This window comes from Exophiala spinifera (assembly GCF_000836115.1).
Source record: "Exophiala spinifera strain CBS 89968 unplaced genomic scaffold supercont1.6, whole genome shotgun sequence".
In the NCBI taxonomy this organism is placed as follows: Eukaryota; Fungi; Ascomycota; class Eurotiomycetes; order Chaetothyriales; family Herpotrichiellaceae; genus Exophiala; species Exophiala spinifera.
In genome coordinates this window covers 2,792,618-2,804,854 of record NW_015622518.1, presented here as the reverse complement: position 1 = coordinate 2,804,854, position 12,237 = coordinate 2,792,618, and the positions used below count along the sequence as shown (strand labels likewise).

Below are 12,237 nucleotides of genomic sequence, written 5' to 3'. Positions count from 1 at the left end.
ACCCAGCTGGTAGGGCTTGTTGTTATTGATTCTACTCGAGTAACTCTTTTATATCCCTTGACCTCAGATACTCCTCCCAGCTCATGGCGACGGGCGGCGGATTTTTCAGATGCTTGGGCTCAATCCACTCCGTCACTTCACACATGTATGGAAACTCGGCCAGAAAGGCCGCTCCCTCCATAACTTCTTCCCTTATGCCCGTGATGCGACACAGCAGCGACACGGGCATTTGCAGGAAATGTGCCTTTCGGTTCGTGACTCTCTCCCACGTCCTTAACCCTTCTTCCATAGTCAGCCACCAGTCCACGGCCAGGAGCTTCGTCCCGGGGCTTTCGTCCTCGACGAGACATCGCACGTATCCGCCCGTGGAAATGTGCGGGATGAATGTCGGCATGGACGTGCTCATGCGGCCTGGGAGGGTCATCAGGTATTGATACCATCCACCTCTACCGGCGCCGCCGCCGTCCTCAGTCTGCTCCAACTTCTTCGCCCTGGGCGGAGGCATCAACTGCAACAAGAACGGTAGTTTCGTGACGAGCCACAATATCCACGGGGTGCCCAGAGGTACCTTGTGAGGATACAAGAGCGCATTATCGCAGTAGGCCGAGGCGTATATGTAACTCGTCCTCGAGTTCAGGGCGGGCAGTTCGGAAGCGATATACGACACCACAACGGCCTTGGCTTCAAAGTGGTAGCACCGAGCGTACTTCCCGCCCGACGCGACCTTCATGGACCCAAAGGCCGAGTAGACGTACCGCTCTAGTCCGGGGATTTGGGACGCCGCCAGAGCTGCGTTCTTGCCCCGCGCGATCTCGGTGTCGTATGCGAGTTGGGACGCCTGGGCGTCGGTCGTCTTGCCGGATGATAAGGCGCCGCGGTAGACTTCCCAGAAGTCGGTGTTGACGTAGATAGCGTGAGCGCTGGAAAAGGCAGATACCAGGCTCGGGAGGGAGGAGAGGTCAGCTTGGACGAGATCGGCGCCCAGAGAGGCGAGGCCCCTGTTGAGGATTGAAGGTTCATAGTCAGCACCTAGAGGTACTTATCCAAGATTCACCCGTGCCCTCGGCAGTTTGAAGCATGTCTAAGGTTCTCGCAGTGTAGAATCTCTTGCCTGATTCCCAACGAGAGTTCATAAAAACATACCTTGCAGCTTCAGATGATGGATTGCGCGTAACACACCGGACTCGCCAGTGAGATGACACGGGGGATGAGAGGAACGTTCGGGCCACGCTACCACCTTGTCGTCCTGTCGCGCCTACGACAACAATGGTTTTCTTCTTGTCTGTTGGTGACATTGTGTACTTTGTCGCTGTTTCGTAGATGGATGTTCAAATGGAAGATGAGGGTGTACCTGTGTAGGGCGTGCTTACGTTCCAAGGCCATGGAGTTCTATGAGTGCGCGTCTCCCTGAGATTCGACTTAAATATGGGCTTCGCCATGATCAGGCGATCTCCTACCTGCTAGCGGTGCTTACTTTCTGAACCGCATCTTCATACTGATTACTCGGGCAAGGCAGATGAGTACTTAGTATGCAAGCGCGATGTAGTTGTCCCGAGGAGATGGTCAACTCTCCCGACGAGGTTCTTCCGATTGGTCAAAACCCGTAAGCAGGGTGGACGGAAGAATAAAATAATGGGACTTTGATACAATTACGTCCCGAGGGTTAGTTTCAACTTGTAAAGGTAGGGTGGTCATTGCACTGTGGCGATCGACTCTCCTGTCGTAGACCAGGCAATGTCTTGTAATGAATCCTTACTGTATGGTGAGCGAAGTGCCACTGCCAAAAGTCTGTCCACCGGTTGACTACCCTGCAGCCAAGGCACGGTAATCTCTGCACACGTGGGGTTGGGTCTCGCCCCCATCTGTGTATCCGCTCAGAGGCTGGAGCCAGACATCTGCATGGCTGGATTGCTGTCGCTGAGAGCCCTGCCGAGCGCCTGGCCGGCCCCAGTGCGATAGCCACTGGTTAGGAGCGCGCTGCACGAAGTGCAGATGTACAGTATGGGAAGTACATGTAGCGTGCGAGGCTTGCTCGTTGATGCTTCTCGGGTCAATGCTCGCTTTCGACCATCGAGATAACATCGGCAGCCGGACGTGTCGCCATCGCGTCCTTCACGTAGATGGCGTGCCGTGATGTCGGTGAGCTGTGGAAGTGGCAATATGTGATGCGTCTGGAAAGTACTTTCTAAGCTGTGGGTGGTGATGGTAGTGATAGCATAATTCGATTGACTTCCTAAAGTGTGTTCTCCGTGTGATGGACCATCTCTTCCCCGTCAACTCCGCCTCTTCACTGTGTAATCTACAGCTTCCGATACCGTAAACTATAGTCGGGCGGGAAGATGGAGTGCCGAAGTCCGTTTTCCATCGTTGGGCGTACATGGAAGGGGCGCCGCTCCCTTCTCGCGTACTGGTACTGTATGATGGGTGTTTCGTGAGGTTCAGAGGGTGATTTCGGGACTTTGACGTGCCGTTCATGAGAGGATCACCGCGTTGTTGAGCTCCTCCTGGCACTCAGAGACAGCCAGACTGGTTCTCTAAGAGTTCCCAGCGGACACCACGTGGAGGTGGGAGCTCGTCGTCCGCCTTTCTATGTCTTAGGTTTGTAAAGATGGTCATCGGAGATGCCTTCAACTCAACCTGTTCAACAAGAATCGCCTCTAATGCACAGCAGGCGAGTTACCCAGCTTAACTATATGGAGCTTGACTAGGGTTTAAGATGTCGCGCAACAGATGGCATAATTTGACTTTAGTCAACTGCGACGGTTAGGAACCACTACAAGAGGAATCGTACAAATTGCCATCAATGCCGAGATGTTGTAACCGGTATTAACGGATGACCATTTGTGAGGTCTGGTAAATCTACAGTCTTTTCTGTGTAGAACACCCTCCGTCTGTCTAAGAGGCTTAGACCTGGACCATTAGGTGGGTCTCGCTCGGGGTGCTAGAACTACGAACCAACGCGATCGTACGGCAGCCTCCGAGCGTTCAGGAAATTGATTGAAGATCCACGACCACGACTTGCCCAGAATTCGCCATCGTGTCAAGTTGTTATCCTCATCTAACGTCCAATGGCCTCGCTTCGTCGGCCGGGAAATCGTTTCACTTTCGCTGGGACAGAAGTCGCTACTCGTGTCCAGGTCGGGTGAATCTCTTCCTCTCCTCCTAGCTCGGTCTCGTCTCTGATTATCCATTTTGGTAGCACGTCGCAATATGGTGGCTGTGAGGAGCCAGCAATGCTCAGCAAGTGGCTTGAGAACGATATTGGCCAAGTCGTTCGACTGGACACCACGTCCAAGGGCCCAATCCGTAGGTGAGTGAAAGATGTCCTGAAGGTCCGCCGGACTGTCGATAATGGCGGTAACAAAGCCGGCGTCACCCGATGTCACAGGCTGGATGCTCAAACCTTTCAACCTATCCTTATGCTGCTCTTGCCCGTGCTCGTTGAAGGGCTCATCGATATCTGGTGGCGATGTAGGAGTAGGGCAGAGCTCGCGAAGGAGCATATCACGTCCAGTTTGATCGTCACAGTTTATGCTCGCACCATGGTCAATGAGGGTCTGCTCGCTGTCCGACCCGTAGACGGGGTTGTGAATTCCAGCTCTGACCTTGCAGCCTGGCTCGTGAAGATGAGTTTCCCTTCCACGGGAATTCGCGGTACCGTTAAGCATGTGAGGGACGAGGGTCGGTGTGTTCTTGGGGTCGGCTTCTACACGCACTCGACGGGAATCTAGGGAGTCGAGATTAGATTCACTCATGTATCGTCGTTTGTGGCCGGAGATGTGTTTAACGGGCCCGCTGAGGCGGGGAGATGCTGTCCGTCGCCTGGCCGCGTTCGGTTTCACCAAATCGTCCGCAGCCTGAGTACCGGAGAGATTCCGTTGCGTGATCGGTGAGGGACGACGGGTTGAGATCACCACCTCAATCCCGGGTTTGTGGCGCGAGGAAGGTGGAGAGCATCGCTGCGGAGACCGTGCCGCTGTTAGCTTCGGTTCAGGACAGTTTGATTCTGCCGCGAGGTCAATCGCGTTAGAATTCGCCCGCAGCCCAGGAGTTTCGAAGCAGACCAAATCGTCGCTTGGTGAGGAATTGACAAAGTCACTAGTCCCAGCGACCCGTGAAGCGTAAGTCTGAGCTTGAGCGTCCGAATGTTGATCGGACTCGGTCGTTGTGAAGCACTCCAAATCTGGCAAAACACCAGAAAAGAGACTGGCTAAATCGTCGTCGTTGTCGAGACGCTCGGCCAGGCCATCATCATCAATCTGCGCGATGGAGAAATCTTCATGGAATGAAGTCCCTTCCAAGGTCCACCCGTCACCAGGACTGTCGTTGTGCAGAGGGCTGCGGCAGAGCTCGTCGAGCGGAATCTCCGAAGTCTGATCTCGTAGGGTTGACGGCTCTAGAGTGATCTGTCAGTGATCTTACTGTCGGTAAGGTCAGAGTGGTCTGAGAACGTCTCATTCTTACCAGAATGGCCTAAATTGCTGGTGTGAGAGTGTTCCTGCAGCTGAATTCCAGGAACAGGTTTCACGACCCGCGGTTCAACTTCTGGAGTGCACGCTCGGCCCAAGGAAGTGCTGGAGCTGACCAGCGCTGCACGTACCTGTGGCTTTTGGCGTAGTCGAGGTTTGGAAGGGTCCTCGAAGATGATGCTATCCATGCCGAAAACCTGCGAGAGATATGGAGCAAAGAGCTATTGACCCAACGACCGGAAGACTGCGAAGCCGATATGGCCGCCGTAGGAGAGGTCGGGATGGCTTGCTTGATATAGGCAGGAGAACTGGCTAGGCGTCAGGAGTATTGGATGGCCTAAGAAGCTGTACTGCTAACATGCAGACCGGGGAAGATATTCCAAATCCCACGACTACTAGGGAATGAGGTGGCCCTTTCCAGACAGCCAAGGAGGAGAATTGAATTCTTCCCCTTGTCATCATGCTCTTGCATGATCATCCCTGAAAGGGTCACAGACCATGGCTCTGCCTCCCTTGGCTGACCCTAGGCGGTGTCCGCGTCGCGTACCTTGTCGGGGTCGTCACGGATCCGGCGGCTACAAATTGCTCCGAACATCCAAACAGTACACAGCCGCCACCTCTCGAATCAACCGATCACCCACTCCAAAGCGATCTGTAGCACAGCAGACCGCCAGGACAGAAAAGCATCCACATCCCAGATTGGGGCGAAATCAATTGATCGTCTTCTTCCGTGTAAAAGGGCGTCTCACCATGTAGTGGGACGGTCACACCGAGTGGCTGTACAGCCCGACCACGGTGGGTGTCTTCGGATCCCTTGAGGTAGTTGACATGTGACATGTTCATGTGTCTAGCTGAGCGATTCCTTCGCATTTAGCAAAGAAGCCAAGGTCATGCAAAGTCAAACATGGCCAGGACTGACTGTCACACCAAAGAATTTGTGGGTAGAACCTGACGAATGGCTAGGTCGGAAAGGGACGTGGTCATCTGGGCCCTGTTGGAGCCTGACTGCCGCCGAGGCTGAAGTTGCGATCATGCGTCGAAGAAAGTACTATCGTTGCCACTGTGTCTGGCTGTTGGTTTGGCTGTTCCGACGATCATTTCACTCAGCGGCTTCCGCAACTTGGCCGCCTCCAAACAGGCAGCAGCTTAAGTTGCCGAAGCCAGAGGTCGTACAGGAAGTCCGGATGTGCTCGGCGTGCTTGGATCGTACCCTTGACATTCCATAGTGAGAATTGTAGACATGTACGTGGAGAATGCAGTGACGGTGGTTCCCCACGGCGTCCTCCTACTACCCAGAGTGGGATGTGTCTGCAGAAATCGCGTAACCCCTCTGGCCAGCTGGAAGACGGAGCGACAAGACCATTCCCTCACTCTCTAAGTCCACGACCTCGTTTCGAGCGGGGCGAGACAGAAGTAGAGGCCAATCGAGCGACAGACCGTCCATGGAAGCAGGCCGACGCGGCCAAACTCTGAAATCCTCAGGCTTCAGGGCGGTCAGGTGGGCAGTGTTCGAAGGGACCGCGGCGGCCCAAACAGACCCTAGCCTGGTGGGGGTGACATCCTTTGTTTGCGGAGGACGGTAGAGCGTGGCGAGCGAGAACGAAGTTCAGGATGTCTCAAACCCGCAACGCGCCACCACCATCACGGCTCGCAGTTCCAACCCTGTCATTCCCAGCCCGAGCCACTGATGCAGTTAGAGGCAGGATGCAATGCAACCCTCGCTGACTTTTCGAAAGCCAAATTCCTAGCGTCACAGGAGAGGGTTGCTTCGGATGGGACGTTGAGAGGGGACCTAGTAGCCCTAGTAGCCCTCATTCGGACGCATGATCCTTTCGCAGCCCCCCGTGAACAGAGACTGACGCCGTGTGTGGTACCGTACCGGGCAGTGCTTTGTCTGCTCACGGCAAGAAGTTGTCCCTGATGAAATCGTTGATCGCGCCGAACGAAGAGGGTAATGAGAAGTGTTCACCACGATGCTCCTCGAAGTCTCCGAACGGCACCCGTTCCCCAATTTGAGTCACCATCTCGGCAGGCTTCGAAGGCCCGAGGAGACCCCTCCAACTCGTTCCAGCTGCAAGTGCAGAGAGCCCCGATCAGCGCCGTCCCGAATCCTCGTGCAAGACGTCTGAACGTCAAGAAATCCTTGACCAGCTGAACAGTGGAGAGACGTAAGACGCCGCTCGTGCGCGTAGACCTCGTTGACCCAGGGGTGTTGCAGCCGGAGTAGCCAGTAAGATGCAAGACAGACATGGATTCGAGCTGGACAGACGTGCCCATCCTTCTCGTTCCGAAGCACAAGGGCGCTCCGACGGTCGTGGGCCACCGAGTGGCAGAGTGAGTGGTTCAGGGTCCGCTTCGACGACGACGACGACGACAGTAGTGCGGCGCGGACATCGCAAGATCCTGGTTGCTGCCGGGTGACGCGACGCTTTCCTCTTCCGGGACGCTGGAGGGGGACGAAGAGACGGCACGAGGATCGACGAGGAGGAGGCCTCGACAAAACGGCGAGGGACGACGTTCTTTTATAGTGACAGGGTCGACGGAGGTCGGCGGCAAAGCGGCGAGAGGCCCTCGCGGTCAGCACTAAACCCCAAACGGCGGCGCCATCCCCGAACGGGCGGGCGCCAAACCCGATCGGGACCGTCAAAGCGGCGCCAAACCGCATCGGCGCCAGAGCGAGTCCTCTGCACCGCGACACAGATTATTATAGTAACTTTATTATCTATATAATTAGTGAGGGTCGTCTTTTTCTAGACTAGCTATATAATATTAGAAAAGCAGATAAAGATAAAAGATAAAATATTATAAAGATCCTAAAAAAGGCTTTCTTCTTTATAATATTAAGACTAATTACTTCTCTATTTAATAAGGCGCTAGAGTAATTTATTAAGATTATATAGATAATTCTAAAGAATATTATAAATATTAACAGTTTCTATAATGATAATAAATATAATCAAAAGTGTTTAGAGCAAAATCCTAAGTTTCTAACTACTATAGCTACTTATAAAGCGTAGAAAATAAATAGAGTGTGATTTTTACTGTAAATATATATCGATCTTTAAGACTTTAAGAGATAAATAGCTAGTGATAAATTTAAGTCTACTCTAAATAGTAATAATAATAATAAAGACATTATTATACTTTCTATATCGACTCCTTAGCTTAAGTAACTACTTCTTTAAGATGAATCTTTTAAAGTTACTATAGATTAAGATATAGAAATAATTAATATTAATATAACTAGGATTATTAATATCTTATAAATTATTAAGTCTATAAATATTAAGATAATTACTACTAAATCTATAGTATCTCTAGAGCTAATCTCTAAATCTAAGAATGTCTTTCAAGATATTAAGATAATAATTAAGGATTCTACTATCTTTATGAAAACTCTTATATTATCTAGATCTATATCGATTTTATTGTCGCTTCTTTTATCGACTCTCTTTAAGATAGAAGCTCTTCTCCTTTAGGCTATCTCTACTTATAATGCTATAATTAGCTCTATATTGTCTATATTATTTATAGTTATTTCTGTGTTTATATCTACTTTAGAATTAGTCTTGACCATAATATCTCTAGCTAGAGCCGCACTTAAGAAACAAGATAACTATTAAGAGAGTTTAGATAATTATAGTGAAGCTAGTGCTTTCAAGTTTAAGGGCTTTAATGATATTTTAAATAATACTACTCCTAATGATAATAAAGTGAATAATGTCGACTTCATTAATAATAATTTCGACGCAGATAATTCTAATATCCTTACTAAGTCTATTAAGAAGAAGAAAGTTAAGAGGGCTTTAGATATATAAAATCCAATAAACCTAAAATATAATCAAGATCTACAGTTCTTCGCAAAGTATATAGAGCTTTATATATTACGCTTAAAAAATTATTAGCGATACTTAATAATAAGTGATAATTATATTAATTATCTAACACTAGATTAACTCTTCTTTCTATTCTTAGAATCTAGCGATACTGAAAAGATTATATAGATACTCTTGAAAACTTAGGCCATAGATTAAATAAGAGTTAAGAGAGAACTTCGCGAGTTACTAAATCTCTTTCTAATGCGTGAATTAATATTCGCTATTATGAATATTCATCGAAATATTAAGAAGCATTAAGAGCTAATTCTATACTATACACTCAATATAAAAGAGGTTCTTAAGGAAATAGTGATAATATAAAAATATCTATAAAGAAAGCGTTATTAATCTAAGTCTCTATAAAAGATCTATTAGTACTATAATAAGCTATATAAGCGTTATTATAACGCTATTAAAATACAAAATAATATTGATCTACTAGAAAAAGTTAAGATCACCTTCTTAAATGTCTATAATAGGCTTTCTATCGAGATATATAAATAAGATATACTAATAATCGACTTTATATATATCGATATCCTTATAGGCCTTAATCCTAATATATTAAGCTATATTTCTATTTCGCCTAAAATCTAGAAAGCCTTTTAAGAAAAGAAGAGCGACACCTTACTCTTAAGATTTAGTGACCTTTGTAATATTTAGATATAGATAGTGATTATATTATATAACACTAAAGACAATTAATGGGCCTTAACTATAATCTTTTTATATATTATTAAGCTTCTAATACTAACTTTCTTGAATCTTTTTAATAATAATAGTAAAGTCCTTATCTATTTATAATATCTTATCAAGATCTTTAATGAGTAACTACAATAGTAAACTCTGTAATATATATCGATTTTAAAGTGAATAATTAAAGACTTAGAGATTCTAGTAGTTAAGAACTTTCTAATATTTATATTTAAAGATAGAGCTTTAGCGGAAGTGGATTATCGCTATCGTGTAAGGATAAACTATATAAAGAATTTAGTTAATTATTTAGTAAAAGACATGAAGTCATGATAGACCACACTAAAGAGCTTATTTTATATTCTAGAGTGAGAGTTTCTGGTTATTAAGGTCGATAAGTTTTTAAAGGGAGGAGGGATATAGTGAGTTAAGAGATATATATCTCTCTCTAGAGAGATAGCTAGAATATAGTGAGTCTTAAGTTAAGTAAGCGTGTATCTAGGTTAAGAGGCCTAGATAAGTGTTTCTTTTTCTCTTTTTTCTTGAGATAGATATATAGACTAAATAAAGAATAAGCATAAGTAGTCATGAATATCAACAAGTAAGTACACGTATATATATAACATATATATATAGAATCAATTAAGAACAAAGACTATATACAGAGTGATACGCAACGACAGCGAAGTCTTAACTAAGTCCATAGTGTTCTCTACAGACTCTAGGTGTAGCGCGCGCTTTAGCGCACTGTTAAGTGTGGTCTAAAGCAAACAATTAAGTGCTGCGAAAAAAAGAAGAAGTGTTTCACGAGCGTCTCTCAATTCTCGACTTATGTTACAAGATTGACTACAGCCCTGTGCACCTGGTGCTTCCCTCTTTACTTCTGTTATAATATATTATTTTATAAACGTTATAAATCGCCTTAAATATATATATATACTTTATATTTAGTAAGAAAGTTATTATTATCGAACTTATATATAAACACCCACATAAGAGGGATAACTTGCTTTTCTTGCGTGTATAGATATTTTATCTTCTTAACTATTTTGCTCTAAAGGACTTAGCTTTATTCTATGTTTATAATCGCCTTGAATTAGCGCTTATATAGATGTGTTAGTATCTAACAAAAGATCTATAGTGCGAGAGAAAGGTTATCTCTATAAACCTTTCATGGTTCGCTTAGCGCCTTATTAAATGTTATATAAAAGGAGTGAAGATTATAAGGATCGCTTACTAGTTATATTATATAGTTTTGATGACGCCTAAATGGCTATTATCATTGTCGCTCGTGAGGTGAAAGGATATTATTCTTATCCAAGTTAACTGATATTTCACTAGAACGTGGAGAGGTGATAAGAGTATCGTTACGTGAGTTGCCTAATCGGGTAGTAGTTGCCGAATCCAGAGTAATTATCGAAAATGGCGCAACTTAATTGGCGAGGTCTAACGACGCCTCTTGTCTTGCAGAGGGTTATGAAATAGTGCTAGGCTATTGTATACTAGGCGCGCCAGGTACTATGCTCGCCTTGGGCGTTACGCGTGGCGTGAGTAAGGCGATTTCCACTCCCTCAGATTAAACCTTTCTTCTTTCTTTTCCTAACAACGAGAATAATCCCCGGTTGACGAGGATAGTGTCAGGATTATCAGGATCTATAAGGGGATCCCAGTCAGGGGAGGATTCATTAACTTCGCTGCCGAGAACAAGAGCTTCAATATTAAGGACTTCGATAAGTTCTTATGAGAGTGCATAGAGTTGCTCCATGATCTACACTTCACTTGAATTATACAGTATATCATCATAAAAGATTATATCTCTAAAGTGAAGGATTCTTTGTTTTATGGGTATCTAAACGCGCTATATATTTCTCGCATTATAGCCAACTAGCCAGCCAACTATTACTCTATTCTCTAGCTTTTCAAGCCTAGAGACTTGCTTATTATGAATGAATGCCTTGTATCTAATTAGATAAAGATATATAAGGATTAGCTTCCTTTTATGGAGAGCCTTATAAGAAGTCTTTTATCTTAGTGACCTCGACAGGGTTCTGTTAATAAGATAGCTAGCTATCTTGACTAGTTTTAGCCACAGAAAGTGAGAGAGATAGCCCTGAATCTTGAGGGTTCTTGTCACTTGTGTGATAATGCCCTCTAAGTGTTTTGTAGCCCTGTTCTAGACTAGAGTGTAAGGGGCTAAGTGTTTAATAGTAATTTCTAGTCTGTGGAGTTGGCTATAGAAATTTTTATCTAGTGCTATTTTATTATCTAAACATAGAAATATAGGTGTCTTGTTAAATTGTGTTTAGATTATCGCTAATCAGTCTAGAATAATTTCTTTTGCCTAAGAATAAGTGTTATAAGTAAATATATAGTTTATGTAGATATAGAAGTTCTATAAGTGATTTATATATTGATTCGTAATCTATCCCTTTAAAAAATAAACAATATTAAAGGCTATTTAGCCTAAAGATTTATCTCTTCATTTCTTACTATTATAGAGAATTCTCAAGATCTATTATTTGAATTTTATAAGTATATAGATCTTATATTTCGCTGTACTAAGAGCGTCTTATTTTAAGACTTATACTTTCTCGACAATATTTAGTAAGTGATTAATGGTATTTAGACTAGAGTGCCCTAGAACTTTATACTAGATTAAGGCTAGATAACTAAGTTTCTTGTGTTATTATATATTTATAATTATAAATACTAAGTATTTATAAGGTGTGAATATTAAGTGATTATAATAGTTATATATATATCTAATAAAGGTTTCATTTTAGAGAAATATTTTTTCTATTCTAGATAAAGAGTTAGTTATAAAGTAAATATTCTTAATTATTATTCTTAATAATAAGATCACTTTAGTTATGAAGCCTTAAATATATAGAATATCTATTAAAATAATATAAATAAGTTCTATAAGAGATATTATATTAATAATAATTATTCTAATTAACTCGATTAAATACTTATTAATATTATAAGTTAGTGTCTTGTTAGGGCGAGAAGAATATTAAGAAGTGTAGCCTAATATATCTAGTTAATATATATAAACATTAAATCTTAAGTCTAGAATCTATTTATTGTATAGACTTTTATTAATTAACCCTAAGTATAAGGACTCTAAGTAGATTATTATCGCGATAAACACTGTCTTCTTTTCTTATTTCTTTATAAAGAAGAAGAAGAACTTA

The 12,237-nt window shown here is 44.2% G+C and overlaps 2 protein-coding genes across 2 annotated transcripts; both read right to left on the bottom strand.

Annotated features, from left to right (window-relative positions):
- Positions 1 to 31: 31 nt before the first annotated feature.
- On the bottom strand, positions 32 to 1,295 carry PV08_08986 (uncharacterized protein; the record flags this gene model as incomplete). The annotated part of the gene is made up of 2 exons (XM_016383307.1): positions 32 to 998; positions 1,144 to 1,295. 2 exons carry the CDS (start codon positions 1,293 to 1,295, stop codon positions 32 to 34), a joined length of 1,119 nt encoding a protein of 372 aa, XP_016234010.1.
- A 1,623-nt stretch (positions 1,296 to 2,918) lies between these two features.
- PV08_08985 (uncharacterized protein) lies at positions 2,919 to 4,657 on the bottom strand (the record flags this gene model as incomplete). The annotated part of the gene is made up of 2 exons (XM_016383306.1): positions 2,919 to 4,396; positions 4,465 to 4,657. 2 exons carry the CDS (start codon positions 4,655 to 4,657, stop codon positions 2,919 to 2,921), a joined length of 1,671 nt encoding a protein of 556 aa, XP_016234009.1.
- Positions 4,658 to 12,237: the final 7,580 nt, after the last annotated feature.